Source organism: Triturus cristatus, chromosome 5_2 (assembly GCF_964204655.1).
Source record: "Triturus cristatus chromosome 5_2, aTriCri1.1, whole genome shotgun sequence".
Lineage (NCBI taxonomy): Eukaryota > Metazoa > Chordata > Amphibia > Caudata > Salamandridae > Triturus > Triturus cristatus.
Window position 1 is genome coordinate 33,867,206 of NC_140588.1, and position 19,105 is coordinate 33,886,310.

General features: G+C 47.2%; 1 protein-coding gene across 2 annotated transcripts in view; it reads right to left on the reverse strand.

The window, feature by feature from the left end:
* The window catches only part of GALNT12 (polypeptide N-acetylgalactosaminyltransferase 12), a 668,716-nt gene that overhangs the window by 473,891 nt on the left and 175,720 nt on the right, over positions 1–19,105 (reverse strand). For both annotated transcript variants that reach the window (XM_085606792.1, XM_085606791.1), the window contains exon 2: positions 14,180–14,349. In XM_085606792.1, coding sequence (XP_085462918.1) covers positions 14,180–14,349 — 170 coding nt within the window. The remainder of the gene's footprint in view (positions 1–14,179; positions 14,350–19,105) is intronic.

The following is a 19,105-nucleotide window of genomic DNA, read 5'->3' on the forward strand; positions in this document are numbered from 1 at the left end:
TATAACTCGCGCGCCCGCAATGCACTGCTGATGATGTCACATATTACATCACTCATGACATGGTCAGTGACATCACTGATGACATCTCAAATGACATCACTCATGACATCATCCAGTGAATGTGTGTTTCTGTAAAGTTTAAATATTTTTCATATAGATCTATGCCAAGGTGTATTGAAGAATGAATGCATTTACAAGTGCCTGAAGGGATTATTTAGTAGGTGTGTGACTGACTGTATAAGTGAGTGATTGAACATGTCTTACTGAATGCATGGGTTAGTGACTACACTGTGTGAAAGTCTGTATTAGTCTCTCAGTTGGTGTGTCACCAACTGCATGGGTTGCTGAATAGCTACATGAGTATCTATATGGGTTATTGATTTGTTGTCTGCGTCCCTGAGTGTCTGTATGCGTGGGTGTATGATTCTGTGCATAGATGTCTGAGTGGGTGATTCACTGGTTGTATGGATTCAAAAGCGCATCTGGGAAGGGCTGTATGGATGAGTTACTGTGTGTATGGGTGTGTTGGCGAGTGAATGAATGTCTCAGTGGTGTATGTGTGACTAACTACATATGTTTTAAGGCACTAAGGGGCCGATTCGGATCCGGGTCGGAAAGCACTCCGACCAAGCCGGAGTCCTGCAGTCCGACCGAGCGAGTACGATGCGGACGTATGCTGTCGGACTCCCATAGAAGTCAATGGGAGCCGGTCGTACAACGCGTACATGGGCTCCCATTGACTGAATGGGTACGTCGCGGACAAGTGCGCCCCCTAAAGTGAGTACGCTTCGGTGCCATCCGCACCGTACATGGCTGTGTTGGGGAGACCCATGGGTCTCCCCCTGTGTTCGAGTCGTAGGGCTGCGGGTGACAGGGGGTCCGACGCGGACCCCCAAAGGCAACCACCCAGACGATTTGCAAGCCGGACACTCTGGCTTGCACAGGCTGTCCGACGCGTGCATCGTACTGGCTCGGTCGTGAATCGCATCCATTGCACGCCACGGTTAGCTTACGACCGAGACGTACGGAGCGGTTCGGACCCGGAAATGAGTCGGTCGGTGAATTTCATGTAGATCGCATCGTACTTGCTCACTCGTACAGCTGTACGAGTCGGGCGGAAAACACGCATACGGCTCGTCGTTTTTCTGGCCGGATAGCGTTCGGTGCCCTTCCGACCTGGATCGGAATCGGCCCCTATATGTGAGTGTTGAGTATATAAATGACTTTACATGAGAGTAAGATATTTGAAGAGTTTGTGTATATATGAGTGTCTGCTTGTATCAGTAATTGTATAAGACAGTTGTCTTAGTATCTCTATAAATAAGTGATATGGTGTGTCTATAAATAACGGACTTGGTGTGTATAACTGTATACATGAGTAAATGGAGATGTGATTGATTCTTTGCATTACTGACTAGGTGTGTGAGTAACTCTATGGATGAGCGGCGGAGTGTGTATGTAGTATATGGCACTGTTGTGTGTATAGTTTCAAAAATTGTAGTCTGCATTTTAGAATGGGTGTATCAAAGTTTATATTAGGGCATCAGCATGTGCATCAGATTATCACGTGGATGATGTTATCAGTGATGTCATTTGAGATGTCATCAGTAATGTCATTAGTGATGTCACTGACCATGTCATGAGTGATGTAATATATGACATTACCAACAGTGCATTGCGGGCGCGCGAGTTATAGTTAGTTCAACTAACTATAACAGGCGAATTTCTCTGGTTTTATAGGAGTCAAATGTCCAACTAACTAGAACGTCCCTGAAACCTATGGTTTTTTTAGTGAATTTCAAAGGTTTTTAAAATGCTAATTCCTAACTATAGCGTCTGTAAAACCTATGGTTCTTTCAGTGAATTTCAAAGGTTTTTAAATGCTAATTTCATATTTTAATGTTTATAAAACCTATATTTTTTCTATTTTCTTTTGTAATATTTTAGAACTCAATTATACTTTTTTTTTTTACTTTAAAAATGAAGTAATGTTTTATATCTTCCCCAAAAAATATGTATATTTTTTTTGTTGTTGAGAAAACTGCACTCCCATACCATACCGCTAGTGTACCAAGCTCCATCACCACGCAAATCCTATCCACCATATTGCTAAACTCGTAAAGAATGCGCATTTCGTATCCGAAGGATTCATGGCACCGCGTCCCATGTAACATCATATACGTATGAGTTCGCGCCAGCTGCTACATAGGAATCCGACGGGTACGCAGTACCAAGCCATGCGTTACGTCATGTACGTATGGGGTCTCGCCCGCTGCACGTTGCATATGCGACGAGTGCACGCTGCCAGGCCCTGTGTTACATCATAGACGTATGGTGTCGCGCCAGGTACGCCATTCCCTCGTTTTTTTTATGTCTCAAAACTATATCTAAATAACTTTAAACTGTATATGAGAGCAAGCGATAATCTAAACTATTTTAAACATTTATATATTTCTAACTGTAATAACCTTATATTATGATCAATATATTTTCTCAAAATCTTGTCAGGTGCGGCCTCCTTGCGTCCTCGATGCGTGATTGCCATGTGACCTTAAAAAAAAGCATTTGATTAGTTAATAACATTACCCATTGTAACAGTTGGAGCACCCCACCCATTTTAGTCATTCTCTCTACAGCGTTTGATGAGACACACCCCTTCTGCTTAGAGAGCTTTTTTGAAAAGTTTTTTTGCTGTGTACACATATCACACAACATGCAACGATCATCTTGATCAATATTCATGGTCTGTACATTAGCCTTCCACGTGTGATGGCCATGCATCTCAAACGTTACATCAAAAAATCAAATGTGTGTTACACAATGCCCCTGGTGTGTGTGTGTGTGTGCACATTATTGTGTTGCCTTTCGGCCTGGGTACTGCTGTCATGAAGGGGTATCATCAGCCACGGGCAGAGTGCACATCCTAGATCACATGTGACAAACAGTAAACAGTAATGTGTACATTTGTATTGCTGTATTCTCTGTGGTCAGGCTTTACCAGTATAGTAGTGTGTCTTATGTGAGACTTTCAGATTCACGTTTGGCATGCATTGCTTGACTATAATGAACGTTATCACTATTTATGACGAAGCCTCCCTGCTGATCCTCCCTCCATCTGAGCACATTCACAGTGTGCGCTTCACGATAGCAACACTTTCAATAATATCGCACACCATTGACATGAGTGTCTGCGCATATCCACAACCTTGACAACGACATGTGATGTTGGCCATTCAATGATTTCGAACAGCATCTCATTAGCGATAGTTGCCGCTCTCCCGGTACATGCTACATTAATGTAAATTGCGCATTCTGCGATGTCAAAACTGCAACAGAAACACACATAAGTAAACTTCCTTGCCAGGCAGGAACTGAACAACGCCCAGGTCCCCAGAACTATTATTCACACCCATACGCTCGCCTGGCATACGCAAGCCCAACCCACTTTGCATACGTGTAAATAGGATAACGACGACACCACATGTCCCAGTTCTTCTACACTGCCTCAGGTGATATGGCCACATCCACCTCGTATATCACAATGCGCAATAAAAAAAGGGGATCCATAAGGCGTACACCATCATCGCAATCAACACTGCACCTGAACTGTGAACAATGCTGCCCGTCGTGTTTGGACACACAACAATGACAGCAGGTGAGCAGTGGGGCCTGGGTGCACAGGGGCTGCAACTGAGCGCGATTCTGCGAGAGGGGTGGGGTGCATCAGCCTAGGTGCGCAGGTACAAACAAGCGATATTGCCCTGCTTAATAATGTGTTCTCTGACCTCATTCAGTCTCATGTCTGTCTCATTTTAAGGACCTGCTGGACCGTACTGTAGGCCTGAGCCAGCGGGCAGCGCGGCCCTACAGACACGTGTTGAGCGCAGTGCTGCGGGAGGGGTGGAGGCGCATCAGCCTGTGTACAAAGGTGCGAACAACCAATGTTACCCTGCGTACCGATGTGATCTCTGACCACATTCAGTCACATCTCTGGCTCATTTTATGGACCTGCTGGACCATACTGTAGGCCTGAGCCAGCGGGCAGCGCTGCCCTACAGACACGTGGCGTTGGCTTTTGGGGCACTGTAGTGAGCTGATTACTAAGGTACTGGCATAACATATTATTTAACCTTGTGTATTCTCGTGCACTCCAACTCCTCTTTGAACCGCGATTACCACCAACAGTTTGAAGATCATACTTCAAGAAGGAAGGATGCACTCAACTTGTGTTCTCTATTAACGTTGAAAGAAACCTTCATTTACCTCAAGACGTTTCCAACATTACATTTTTTCTCCCTTTTCAGTCACTGGTTTAGTGGAGCCAAAATGGGCGGAGCGGGTGCTCACCCGGTGATGATGCCCTGGGCATTCTGACGCCTTCCACCGTGGTATCAAGACACCGTCCCCGACCGGAGACCTGCTGAGCCACCCTGATAGCGGCACCCCGGAGTTGGAGCTCGCACCGGCTCGTCCTTGGACACACCGGTTGTGGCAGGTGAGCAGTCAAGCCTTGGCACGCAGGAGCTGCAATTGAGCTCAGTGCGGAGAAAGGGGCTGGGATGCAGCAGCCTGGGTGCATAGGTGCAGGCAAGCGATGTTGCCATAGATAATAATGTAATCTCTGGCCTCATTCATATCGGTTTCCTTTTAAGGAATTGCTGGACTGCACTTTTTCCTCGCAGACCCCAGCTTCCCAGACACAAGGGTGACGGGAAGTGAACAGTGAGGGCTGGGTGCAGTAGGCCGGCGCTCGGTTTCCTCCTCCCTCTGTTCTTTTCACTCTCCCTCCCCTTCTCACTTCTACCCACTCGCTCTCTGTCCCATTCTCACTTTCCTCCGTTCATTCTCCCTACCTTTCTTTTTCTCTTAGACATGGCACACATACTTATTATTATTTATTTTTTATTCTATTTATTAATTTTCAAACAAACCAAACAGTTGTATCATATACATGAACGACAGCTCGGCACAATATTAGCACATTTATGGCACAGTTCCATCTCGTCCTGTAGGAGAAAAATAATAAGGCATTTACGCCGGCATCTAAAAGTACTTTGTAGTTGTTGAAGGCATTATACAGGGCCACAGTTGACAATACCATACCTTCTGTACAGAACACAATGTCACATCAGAGAGTTTTCAATCCATCCCTTCTAGTGAGACTCATTCACGGGTACTCCTGGTCAGCCCGAACCCGACGTAGTGCATTCCAATCTGTATAACCCCATGACACTCCATCTCTGTAGTGGAACCAACCCCCCCGATGCTATCAGGGAGCCAAGGGCCTCTCCAGAATACATGCTCCTCTTACTCTGTGGTAGCGCCCGTCTGTGGGTGTGCAAGTAAATAACATTTTAGTGGCCCCCAGATATCTTTGGGCTTGGAGGTACTCGGCAACAGCTCCGCATATGTAGTAAGTTGCTCCTGACAATATATTAAATCGTCCATCCAGACCTTAAATTTGGGTGCCCTCCCTCTGCCCCAGCGGCACGCCACGTGCCTCTTCGCCAGCAGGAGCGCCTAGTAGGGCCAGCAGGGGTGTGGGTTCAATGTGCTCATTTATCATCAAGTCTAAAGCTTCAAAAACCTTCTTCCAATAATTATATACTACCGGGCACTCCCAGGCTAAGTGTAAAAAATCCGCACCCGGCGCTCGACACCTGTCACAGATGTCTGCTGCCCTCAGTTTATACCTATACATCCTGGCCGGTGTGTAATATAGTCTGTGTAGGAATTTATAGTGCATTATACGCAGCCTACTGCTGGCCGAGACCTGCTCTGTCTGCGAAGTGCAGTACTCCCATTGCTCGTCTGTCAGCTCAAAACCCAATTCAGCATCCCAGCGTGTCCGGGCCAGTGCAGATGGCTCCTGTCTCTGTGTATGTACGGTACGATATATTAACGATACCAGTCGTTTGGCTGTCGCACTTTTAAGAGTCAGCTGCAGTGGAGCAAGTTTGGGGGGCTCAGCCGGGAAGCTAGGAGTAAGGGAGCGGATGCCTTGACGAAGACGAATATATAAAAACATCAAGCGGAGTGTGCTGTAAGCCTTGAAGTATATGCTCTAGTTTCCGAAATTGACCGTCCTTATAAAGATCCCCCCAAGTTTTAATGTGCGTACGTTCTGCAAATCTGTGAAACACCGTTTCCTGAAGCAAGGGCATACTGGGGTGGTAGACAAGAGGCAGCAGCGAAGAATAAAGCATAGGAGCATCCAATAGGACACTTGTGCGCTGCCACGCCGCCACAGTGCAAGCAACCGTTGTCGTCGGCTGCTCCCTGCCAGTAGACACATCATACAGTGCTCCGTCTTATCGGAATAGGATGAGCAAGCCAGTGTTCCGATGCCACTTGTGGCATGTATCGTGGTTGACGCACCCAGAAATAGGCATAGTGAGCCTGCGCACTGAATTAATATAATTCAAAATTGGGTACACCAAAGCCTCCCTGCAAGTATGGCCTAATAAGTACACTCCACTGTAGCCGCGTGTGTTTGCCCCCCCACACCAAGCGTATCAATTCAGATTTCAGGGTTTTAAAAAAGTAATTTCCGGGATAGAATGGTATGTTTAAAAAAAAGGTACAATAATTGGGGCAAGATCACCATTTTAATCAGGGATGCCCGCCCTGCCATTGAAAGAGGGAGGGTAATCCAGCGGGTCACGTATTCCATTATACGCGTCACAGCTGTTCCATAATTGAGGCGCATTAATGCATCCCTATCTCTCGTGACGCTAATGCCCAAATACCGCACTTCGTCCTCGCACCACTCCAGGGAAGAATCTAGCAGGAAGCGGACCGCGGCAGCCGTCAGAGGGATGATGCAGGATTTACTCCAATTAATTTGGACCCCTGAGAGCTTCCCGAACACGATGAACTCCCTAAGGATCGGATTCAAATTGGTTTGCGGGTCCCGAACATAAAGAGGGATGTCATCCGCATACAAGGTTATTAATATTAGACTCATGTTGCACCGTAGCGCCTTATCTCTATGATGCTGCCGCAGTTTTGCTGCTAGAGGTTCGACCGCGAGCGCAAAAAGTAATGGGGATAGGGGGCAACCCTGCCGGGTACCCCTTGTGACTGGGAATGCCCGGGATGTGCGACCATTGATGAGCACCTTAGCAACTGGCGAGCAGTACAATAGCTTAATCCATGATAGAAAAAAAGGAGGAAAGCCCATGCGCAACATCACCCCAAATATATAGTCCCATTTAATTGAATCAAAAGCCTTTGTGGCATCGAGAAACACTGCCGCCAAAGGCAATTCAGGAGCGACATTATTCAATACTGTAAAAAGAGTGCGCAGGTTATGTGAGGTAGCGCGGTCGGGCACAAAACCAGAATGATCAGCCGATATTAAGGTCTCCAGCAATAAGCTAAGCCGGTTGGCTATTAGCTTGGCCAGTATTTTAACGTCACAATTAAGGAGCGGACGGTATGAATCACATTGATGAGGCGCTTTCCCAGGCTTTAATAATGAAACAATTAGGGCCTCTCGCATAGAAGGAGGAAGGTGCCCGACTTCCAGGGCATCTTCATATACTTCACGCAGTATGGGGGCCATCTGATCTATATACATTTTATAGAATTCTACAGGTATACCATCTGTGCCAGTGGCCTTCCCGACTGTAGCTGTATAATTGCATCCCTGACTTCATCAAGCTGAAACGGGGCGGAGAGAAACTCTCGCTGCCTGTCACTTAGCCACCCCAATGTCACATCAGTCAAATAGCTATCCAGATCCAACTCCCCAATCCTTTGCGTGGCATATAATTGAGCATAATGTGTGGCAAAGGCATTGAGGATACTGGCTGTATCTCTGTACACCACTTCCCCTGGACCCGCGAGTTCCAGCACGTAGGTGGAATAACGCGGTTTCCGAATCGTGTCCGCCATCGCCTTGCCTGGCCGTTCCCCTTCACCATACCACCTAGCTGTCCAATATCTACCCCGAAAGCGCGCCTCTCGCCACGCTGATTCCATGTATTCTGTAAGCACCTCTCTAAATTTTAGCTGGGTGGGACCATCCGGATACGCGGTCAACTTCGTCTCCAGGACCTTAAGTTCACTATCCAGTTTCCGCAGTGTGCCCATAATGTCTTTGAGTACGCCTGATCCCTTAGATATGCAATACCCCCTGAGCGTGACCATGAATGCCTCCCAAATGGTCTCAACCTTCTCATCTGAGTCTTTGTTCCTCCTCCCCCAGCCCTGCCTGAAAAACCGGGTCCAACAGAATGGGAGCATGTAGTCTCCAGCTATTGCGCGGGGGGGGGCCATAATCCGCCGACGTTCGTGTAAGTTTAACTGGAGCGTGGTCTGAATAAGTTCGGGCCAAATGCTGCACCTGTGCTATAGCTGGGCCCAGGCCGCGGGTCACGAAGATATAATCCAGTCGCGCCCAGGACGCCGCCTGTGCCGTGAAATGCGTGCCCTCTGGCTTGTGTGGATGATAGTGCCGCCATACATCAATTAAATGGTAAGTACTTAGTGTGTCTTGGAGGATAGCTTGGGCTTTTGTATAATGATGAGGGGCAGGCTGGGATCTATCAACCCATGGGTTACATGCGACATTAAAATCTCCTCCCCAAATGATATGATTTGAGCCTACATCAAAGATCCTAGCCAACAATTCGGAATAAAAGTCTGGGGCATCCACATTCGACCCATAGCAGCAAGCCAGGGTGACAGAGTCAGAACCCAGCCTACCCCAAGCCAGGCAATACGTCCCCGGTACGTCCCAAGTAGCCCCAGCCAGCTGAAAGGGCGTGCGTTTCTTTATAAGGATAGCTGTGCCCCGTGCATAGGAGGAGTAAGAGGAAAAAATTCGGTGCTCCGCCCATTTACTTGCAAAAGTGTTAGGGCTCCGGGGGTTAAAATGCATCTCCTGCAGCATGGCTACATGCACCTGATGCCAGTCTAGGTAGGCCAGTATGTGTCGCTTTTTACGTGCATCTCCCAGCCCTCTGATGTTCCAAGTGATAACATTCAGCTTTTCTGCCTCCTTATCAATCATGAGTATACATATTCAATATAACAGAGACCAACACACATGGCATAGGCCATGCAGCGTGCCACCGCGGGGGAATACCCATGGGGAATCGCTGTAGGCGGCAGCACTACTACTCCCTGCTCAACTGGTCCGCCACATATGGTGAGGGCCGGACCCTAACGGAGCCGAGAGCGCCCAGCATATCGAATAAGGTAGTTAGAGTGGCCGGTCAGCCGAACAACAGATGTAATGAGCACCAGTCTCCCAACTGTCCAGCTATCGCCATTGTCACAATGCCCACAATACAGCCCAGAGCGAGCATGATCTGAAACAGGAAATTAGCAGTGAAAAGCATTACAATGGTTACTGTGTGCCGTCGTCCGCTCCCGATGTCGACGATCGCGGCGATGCAGCTGCTGCGTCAATATCGCGACCTGTCCGTTTCAGATGTTTAAAAAAGTCCTCCAACTGATTTGGCGTAGTAAAAAAAAAAAAAAAATATATCGCTGCTGGCCCTGATGGGTCACACGAAGGCGCGCGGGATACAGCAGCGCATAATCGATTTGAGCTAGCCGCAGTTTGTTCTTGACCGCCGTGAACTTGCGACGTTCCTCCTGAACCATGGGAGTGAAATACGGGTAGATGAAGAATGTGTTGCCCTCATATGTCAGCTGCTTTTTGCTTCTTGCAATTCGTAAAGCGACATCCCGGTCCCTATAGTTTAATAGACTTGCTATAATGGGACGCGGCGTGCCCGCGGGGGGTGGCCGCGGCCCCAATGTTCGATGAGCGCGCTCAACTATAAACTGACTGGAGAAAGCATCCGCTCCGATAGAGGTCAGCAGCATCTTTTCCACATAGTCTTCCATCCTCCCCGTATTGGTGGACTCAGGAATGCCTAAAACGCGAATGTTGTTGCGCCGACTGCGTGCTTTCAAGTCCTCGTTCTTTGCGGCCACGAGTTTCAGCAATTTCTCCATGCGGGTGACCTGCGTGGTGACCCGAGTGGTAGCATCCTCAGTGTCCGAAATGCGTCTCTCTGTCTCTTTTATACGATCTTCGCGGCCGTCTAATTTATGCGCAATAGCATCGATACGTGATGACATCCTGTCTACTTTGTCCACTATGGTAGCGAACCCCTGCCGGACCGCTTGAAGAATGCTCTGCACATCAGTAGCCACCATAGCTGCCCCGCGCTGACCCTCCTCACCATTGTCATCCCCTGGTTTTTCTGCGGCGTCCGAGCATTTTTCTTCACCGTCTCGAAACTCAATTTGGGTTGACAGGTATCTGACTTGCCCATGGCGTCGCGATGATGGGGCACTCTTGGCCTGACTGCCCACCCCACTGTCAGCGCTGCAATAGGAAGATGGGATAGGGCCCCCGAAATCCAGCGAGGGCCAGGTCGAGGTGGGGCAACAGTACAGGAGGAATACTTTGACACCCCTCCTCCAGCACGTAGCGCCTCAGACTAACCTGGGTCCCCCAGTGCACCAGTAGCCAGCAATCTCAGGTGGGCCGTGGGGGCAATACAATAATGTTCCAATGATCTCAGCACCCCGCTGCTCCGGCACACACAAAATAAAAAAGAAACAATCCTACTCTTTTTGCACCAGCAACTTTAAGTATAAATTCAGGGTGCTCTGCGCTCAGGATCGTGATCCTTTGTGCATCCGCAACTGGCAGCCCACACTAGCCACCAGCCGTGCAGCACTCGTGACATGCGCAGCCTTGTTCTCCAGCACAGGTGCCTGCCAGCACTTCGCACGCTCTGTGCCACCAGTCTATCCTGGGGGAAGGAGGGGGGGGAGAATAAGTAATTAGCTCTCCTCACACCCCAAATGCTGCAGGAGGATCCACCTGGAGGGTCAGACAGGGCCGCTCGATTTGCCTCACTCATAAACTGCCTTCAAGGCCCCCAGACACAGCAGCATCAGACAGTCCCGGGCAGCGGCTCAATCACGCATTGGGCAAAAAGCACCAGGATCGCACCCCAGCAGGCGGCAGCAGGCACTTAGAGCCCCGTCCCACCGCAGTGCACCAGGACAAGGCCCCGCACCCTCCGCCTTTCCATCTCCGCCTTCACGGTGTCCCCAGGGCGGCACGGCACCTCGCGGTCTTCCTCGCCGCCGTTTCGCAGTACCTCCGCAATGTTCGCCGCAGTCCCCAGCCAGGAATCAGGCAGGCATCCACTTCACAGGCGCTACTCACATGGGCCGGGAACACCCGCTTCGGTCGCTTCTCACAAGGCACGCCCCAGGGCCCAGTCACCTCGTGGGCGCACCGGCCTTGCGTGCTCTCGTAGACAGAGGTAGGGCACCGCGCCGCTCTGTCCTCTACGCCGGCCAAAGCTCCTCAGCGACGCGGTAAGCGTGGCACTGCCCCAGAACTGCTGTATTTTCCAGCGATGCATCACAGATGTCTGCACTCCTCACAGACACCGCTTTCGACCTCCACCGATGCCTCCAAGCAGGATAAATTAAAGGATATGTAAGCTGGGCTGCAGGAGCCTCACAGCAGTGCGGCCATTCTGCGTGTGCGCCCCTATACTTATGTTTTTTTGTCTTGCAGGTTTTGTACGCTGCTTCCGGAGGAGTCCCACCCACTTCTTTCATGTTTTTCTGTTGTTCGAATAAAGTTACATTTCCATTTATTTGTGTTGTGTTAATAAAAGTTATTTTTTTCTACCAATAAATAACTGAGTGTATGGGTCTTCTTTTTCTGACAACACTTGTCTGTATTTTATTGTGAAAATCGGCAGTTGATAGTAGGTTAAAAGGGAAATTTTGTTTAATTTTTCGGTGCACCTACCAAATATAAACCAACAGACTATTACATAAATGAAGCCTGGGTAATTGTACAACGGCAAGAGTTCTAGGAGTGTATCACTTTAGAACACCATGAGGACTGCCCGTGTGATTTCAGAACCAATAAGGCACTGCCTAGGGCCACCGAGGCTTCAAGGACTAGCGAAGCCCACCGTGCATATTTATATAAAGCCCCGGAGGTTGCCGATACCCAGTCTTGAGTTGACCTCGAAGCCCCCCGAACAATTCGTAAACAATACCCGGGGAGGTATCGATCCCCTAGTCTGCGAAACGTTTGTGCCCTCCCGCGCCTAATTTACATGCGAGATTGAGATCCCCAGTGCTGCAGAGACACAGCAATATAATAGGATTGGCCCCGGAACATTACCCACCAGTGGGCTCATTTAAATGAACAGGTGAGACCCCGCTTCATTTTTTTTTCTTCTCCATTTTTACCATCCGGTTCCGCTTTATTGAAACGATACGAGGTTTTCCTCCTCTCGCTTGTGATGTCACTGGCCATGTCATGAGTGATGCAATATGAGAGGTCATAATCAGTGCATTATGAGGGCGCAAGTTTTAGTTAGCTCAGCTAACTATAACCGCTGAATTTATCTGGTTTTGTATTATGGAAATGTCAGCCTAACTATAACGTCCCCGTAACCTTTGTTTTTTTCGTGAATTTCTAAGTTTTTTTAAATGCTCATTTCTACCTATAACGTCCCTGCTACCTGTGGTTTTATTTCAGTGAATTTCTAATGTTTTTTTAAATGCTAATTTCTAACTATACCGCCACTAAAACCAGTGGGTTTTTTCAGTGAATTTCTATGGTTTTTTTTTTAACTAGCAGTCTGGGGCTGGGCCTCCAACTAGCGCTCAGGAACTCCGCTGCATAGGACTTACAGGAGCTACCAGGAGGGCTTCTTGGCCCCAAAGGCCATTAGGTGTAAAGTGGACTTCATCCCCTAAACAATAGGGCGCCAGGAGGCATGTTTGCAGAGTGGTGGAAAAAGGGGGCGTGGACTTATAAGACCTAGTAGCAATCCCACAGTGTGGGATTTACTGGAGGTAACTGGAGGGGTAATTGGACCCCCAAGGACGTCCTTGAAGATCAACTACCCCTCCTATTACCTCCTGTAAGTCCCACACAGCAGGATTGCTGAGTTCTGATAGCAGACCACGCCCCCCTCTGTTCACCACTCTGCAAACGCGCCTCCTGGTGCGCTTCTGGTTGGGGGGATGAAGTCCCCTTTGCTCATGGGGGTCCTTTGGGGCCAACTAGCCTACCTGTTACCTCCAGCAAACCCCACACAGTGGGATTGCTGAGAGGTGGTCACAGGCCAGGCCCCCTTTCTCCACCACTCTGCAAACGCACCTCCTGACACGCTCATGGTTGGGGGGATGAAGTCCCCTTTGCTCATGGGGGTCCTTTGGGGCCAACTAGCCTACCTGTTACCTCCAGTAAGCCCCACACTGCTGGATTGCTGAGAAGTGGTCAAAGGCCATGCCCCCTTTCTCCATCACTCTGCAAACGCACCTTGTGGCACACGGCTGCTTGGAGGATGAAGTCTACTTTACTCCTGAGGCCCTCATGAGGCAAAGGGACCTCATCACCCCACCAGCAGTCTTCCGAGAGGCTCGTTTTCAAAGTGGTGGAAAAAGGGGCGTGGTCTCCAACCACCTCTCAGCAATCCACCTGTGTGGGGCTTACTGGAGGTAACAGGACCGCTAGTTGGCCCCTAAAGACCCTCAACAACGAAGGGGACTTTATCCTCCAACCAAGAACGCGCAAGGAGGGGCATTTGCAGAGTAGTGAAGGGGCCCCTCTTCCTTTGATGCTTTTAGGCCCCAGGGACCCGATAGCCTGGGACCCGTCCCCAGGCCGATTTCAGCCCCGGGGACTCCATCCCCCTGCCATTTTTTTTTTAAGTAAGGGGGGGCGCGTGGTCCCCCTTCCCTGAGACAGTTTTGGCCCTGGGCACCGCATCCCCCGGGGCCTGCAGGCTAATTCTTTTTTTTGTTGAGTCCCCATCCTCAGGCAGATATAGCCCCGGGGATCCCATAGCTCACAGTATCATCTATTGGGCTCAGGTACTTCCTCTCATATTAAAACCGCCCGATTTACAATCGGTGCATGACTTGCCATGGCATTAGGCTACTGAACAGAAAAATTACAAGAAAACCAAATTTCGAAGCATGTTTGGATTACACACAAATATTAAGAACTACAGACTGAAATAAGGGAGTATGTACAATTTAAGAGCTCAGCCTAAAGTAATATTGAGATTTAAGATGTAGTGGCAGGCCTGCTGGTCTCTTCTATTAAAGTTCTGATATCAGGCAGTAATTTCAAGTTTGAAGCAAACAAGATTCTTACCTTTGTCACTGTAATCATCGACCAGAATGATTTCTTCCAGCAAATTATCCGGGGAAGTCTCAAGGACACTGTGAACTGTTCTTAGAAGTGTAGACCAGGCTTCGTTATAAAAAGCAATCACCACAGATGTTTTGGGCATGTTGAAATAGTCATATTTAGCTTTTCTACACCTGTAAGACAAGCAACCTCATGTCAGCAAAATGCAATTATTACATCGGACGAGATGTCAAAGAATAAACAGGTCAATTCAAAAGTAAAAGGCCGCTTTATTAGGGCAGGTGTGCAGCTGAAACTTCTATAAATTACAACATATGTCATAACAACCCCACCTCACTAATACAATTGCTAAAAAAAACTCCCCCCACCTTTAAGCCTCTCCAAACATGAACAACCCCACAACAAACCAAACATTCCTCATCACCCCCACATCATTCAATTCACCGTTCACACCTGACCCAAGCATCACTCTCCTGTGCGCTCTCTGACAACATCTGCTCTGCAAGGCCCCAATAATTCCTGTCTAAAGTGTGATACCTATGTTTTCTGCCACCTGTCCTAAGTGACAATGAAAGCCTCAGCCTCATCAGGACATCACTAATAAAGCAATTCAAGCAAACATCATATCTTCCCATAAGCAGCATGGGGAGGTGTGGGAGGCAGCAAAAGAACCCACTACTCTTCTACCATAGCAGGAACAAAGCAAGCTGTGTCTCCATCCCCCAACTGCCCACAAAGTCCCTAACTGTCACCAAAGACTATCTCTTGGCACCCTGCTATCTAATCCAGGGCTACCTGGGGCCTGGGCTGTGCCACACGTCCAAGGCACCAAGGGGGCAGACATCCAAATAGATGCCACCCAACGCAGCCCACATTCATTCCTATAGAGAAGGACATTTTCTAGTAGTTAAACAGCGGTCTGAATCAGTATCGAAATAATGGAGCATATAAGGAGATAATAAGTTAGCCTTAGTAGGGCATGAAAGGAGGTAAGTGTGAGACAGTTAAAAGAGGCCATTTCTCAGTTTAGGAGTGCAAAGAGGACAATTACACGAGGTGTGGCACATGCTAAGAAGAAAAAAACAAAAAGAGTGAATGGAGCGAATATTAAACACGGTATTGCCTAGAAAGGGCAGGATGGTGGGCCATATTGCGAAAGCTCCTGCTAGACACCGACATAACCCTGCTTAATCTTTATGACTAAAGTTGACACATGGCCGGTTTTTTACTGGTGTAGTTAGTAAATCTTGGGAACATCTGCCTTAGCTGAACTTTTCCGTTCTTTTTAATAAATAGTTTAAGTATTAAATACAAGTACAACCTGCTTCGATGTATTTTAGAGCTAACTAACATAATACTAAATTATTGTTACAGTGAGCAGAGGGAAAAACACCATTTAAAAAAAAAAGAGAAAATACAGCGGATTATCGAAAAATTCTTATTCGAGTACCGGCTCTTCCCCCATTCATACACTTAACATGAACAATAATCACTTTGAAAGGTAGCATCCCTGTGCGTTATCTGGCTGTTTAGGTAGAAAATTGTTCAGGGGCTACCCCTTTTATGTTTTTACTGTTATACTTGCAATGCTGAAATCATCAGACAGAGACACTACAAAAAAAACACTCCTTTTACCATCAAATCATAATATTCTGAACATTGCTTCAATATCTTTCCCTCTGGACCTTCCTTTTACATTTGTCAAGTCTCTTTGTTCAGCTTGAAATTTAATGATTCAAGTTGTCAACCGTTCGGGGTTCCAGAAGTTAAAGACAAAAACTATGTGAAAATGTAACAAACAACGTCATCACTAAAGTGAGAGAAAGAGAGAGTGTGTGTGTGTCTGTTTTGACAGGGCCCTGCATGTGTGGCCTGGGGCTTTCCCTGTATGTTATGTTAACACATACATCTAGCAGTTTCTTGGTGCTGATTAAAAAACACAACTTGCAACTTTTTATATGCTCCAGTAAACAACCATGTTTTCAGGAGCTGTCTAAATCTGGAGAAACGGGTCATTGATTTGATATACAAAAGAAGGGAGTTTCAGAATAGAGGGGCTCGTACAGAGAATCTAGCACCTCCTAGACTCTGAGGAATTACCAGGAGGCTGAAATGCGATGACCTCAAATTACGAGGAGGAACATACTAATGAATGCGTGAGGAGTTTAACTCAGGATAGTTGCCATGCAGATATTTAAAAATGGAATAGGCGATCTTAAGAGCAGAGCGCCGTTTCACCAGAAGCCAGTGGAGCTTCCTCATCAAAGGGGTGATGACACCTCCTTGGTTATCGGTAAACCAGTCTGGCTGCCTGGTTTTGTACCAACTGAACTCTTTTTCAGGTATTGGGGGAGACCAAAATAAAGCGAATTCGCATAGTTGATATGTGAAATGACTAAAGCAAGAACAACCTGAACAAGGGCTTCTAAGGTAAGAAATCTTCCAATATTTCTGATCATCCGGAGCTGAAGACATCAGGAGGAAACAGACCCTACCCGAGGCTTCATAGTTATCAATAAGAACTCCTAGGCAGTTTGCTGAGGTTTTATGCTAGTGGAAATGCTCATTTCGACAGGCCAAAAGTTGGAGTTCCACTGATTTTGAGAGTCTCCGATCAAAACAAGCTCCCTCTCCTAAGAGTTTAACTTAAGTTCATTCCTAGTCATCCAGTCACGGCTGAATAGCATGGTATTTTGGAAGATCAAGATTGAGTACGGGGTGTTATTGATTCCAAAAAGAATTTGCATATCATCAGCATAGTTGAAAATACGCACATTCATTTTCCTGAGAGCATGTACCAAAGGGTAGGTGTACAAGTTAAAAAGATGGGGGGACAGGGATGATCTCAGAGGTAGACGGCAGGTCAGTTTGACCTCAGTAGAGCCAAGATGGGAAAGCTGAACCAACTGGGAACGATCTTTTAAAAAAGACACAAACCAGTTAAGCACTGTTCCCTGGATGCCCACGTCCGACACGGTCCACCAAAAGTTCATGGTGGAATGTGTCAAAGACCGCACATAGGTCAAGGAACACAAGCACCTGTGTAGTGCCCAGTCTGCCTCTTCCCTCATTTCATCCAGCACAGTCAGAATTACGGTCTCAGTTGAATGAGATGGGTGGAAGCCCACCTGATGGGGATTGAGAAAATGGGATTGCTCAAGGAAGGAGCAAAGGCAGTTGGCAACATGTGCTTCTAACACTCTGGTCAGAAAAGGAGGCAATGAAATGGGGCGATAGTTAGTCAAAATAAGTGGGTCTGCACCAATTTTCTTTAATAGTGGGATCACAACTGCTTCCTTAAAGGCGCTGGGAACTAGGTCCTGAGTTAGAGTGTCATTAAGTAATGATAAAGCAAGGCCAGGAAAAAACAAGAATACTTTTTAAAAAATTTGAGGGGGACAGCTGTCATAGGGAGAGCCAGATTTTACCTTACTCAGTAAGCCATAAAAGTGTTACTTGCTAATAGAGGGGAATTCAGTTTAAAAAATGGGAGTTCTTAACAGTGGCCGGTGAGTTCCTATAGGAGGAGCTCGAGGGGATGCTATCCTGGATAGCATTAATTTAATCAATAAAAGGATTTAAGTGCTTCACAGAAAGATTGAGCAGGTGGTATGCATGCCACAAGGGTTACCAAATTGCTGAACGGTGCCAGGCCTGTGCCTATTTTCACTTGCCTCAGGCTTTCTGCAGCATTTGCATCTTGTTTCTCTCCCAATACACCACAGGTATATGTACCCTAAAAAGAGTGTAGCAGTCTGCTGGGCCCACGGCAGTTGCTGATGGGCACCATGACAGTGGGAGTGATCTGGTCTTGATCGTTGCATATGAAAATAGGCATTAAACCTTGGATCTTAAGCCTGAAGGACATCTCTTTTGGGCGATCCCCCTTACATCTTGGCCTGCATACTGCATTTCAGCAGATAACTGGATCCTCTTAAGCTCCTTTTCATTAATCGGTTTCCTCAGAAACATGGCACTGGATGCTCCTTAATTAGGTCAAACTGAATAAATTCACAGAACTCAACACCTCGATTGATATCCTGTTTTTCGTCTCTCTTTCACATTCTTTCCCTCTTGAGTTTCTCTCTCTTGCTCTGGATCAAAGTCCATTAAGGAAAAATAAGTGACGGATCACAAAAATGAATGCCGGGGGGCCCCACCTGCAACCACTAGCTAAAAGTCTGCAGATATTGAGGTACACAACAGATGCTTAAAATTAGATGTGACTTGGGGGTTGCGGTGAAGTCATCTTTCAGCTGTCAATGGTCTACGTTTTCATGCAGATTGATGCATGAAAGTTTTGGCATTTCCATAGCCACAAATCAATCTAGCAAAGGGCCATACAAAAAGACTCTACTAATCTAAAAATGCTGGATTTAATGAAAATCAATGATGTGAAAAAATGGAATAAACAGGGGGTGGTGTTTCTCGATTAAACACCATGAAGACAAATAACTCAAACAACAAACTGACTATAGAAACACCCCTGTGGATGGGCTCACTTCTCAAACAGGTTTCTAGGAACATTCTAGGAATATCCAGACAGGGCACATAAATAGCCACAGAATTGCAAAGGCTTTTTCTGATGAGCAACTTGAATTCTGCCTACTCCACAACCAATTACTTATACACCTATAGTTATGAAATACTTTAAAACGTATGTTATAAGACAAAATCCAACATCACCAGACTGGAAACCACGCACACGGCGGAGGTGCTGGGGAAAAAAGATTTCCCCAAAATACTAATCCTTTGTAATCAATTCACAGGAAATAATCTTACAAATATGGGCACCCAGAGATACTTAATTGGAGGCTATATTGGAGAAGCAGAGGTGTGCTCTCACGGCATTTGAGTTATTAACAATAGTTACACGTTTCAAGTTACTACGCTTTAACTATCTGCACCAAAAGTATACTTTCGGGCGGT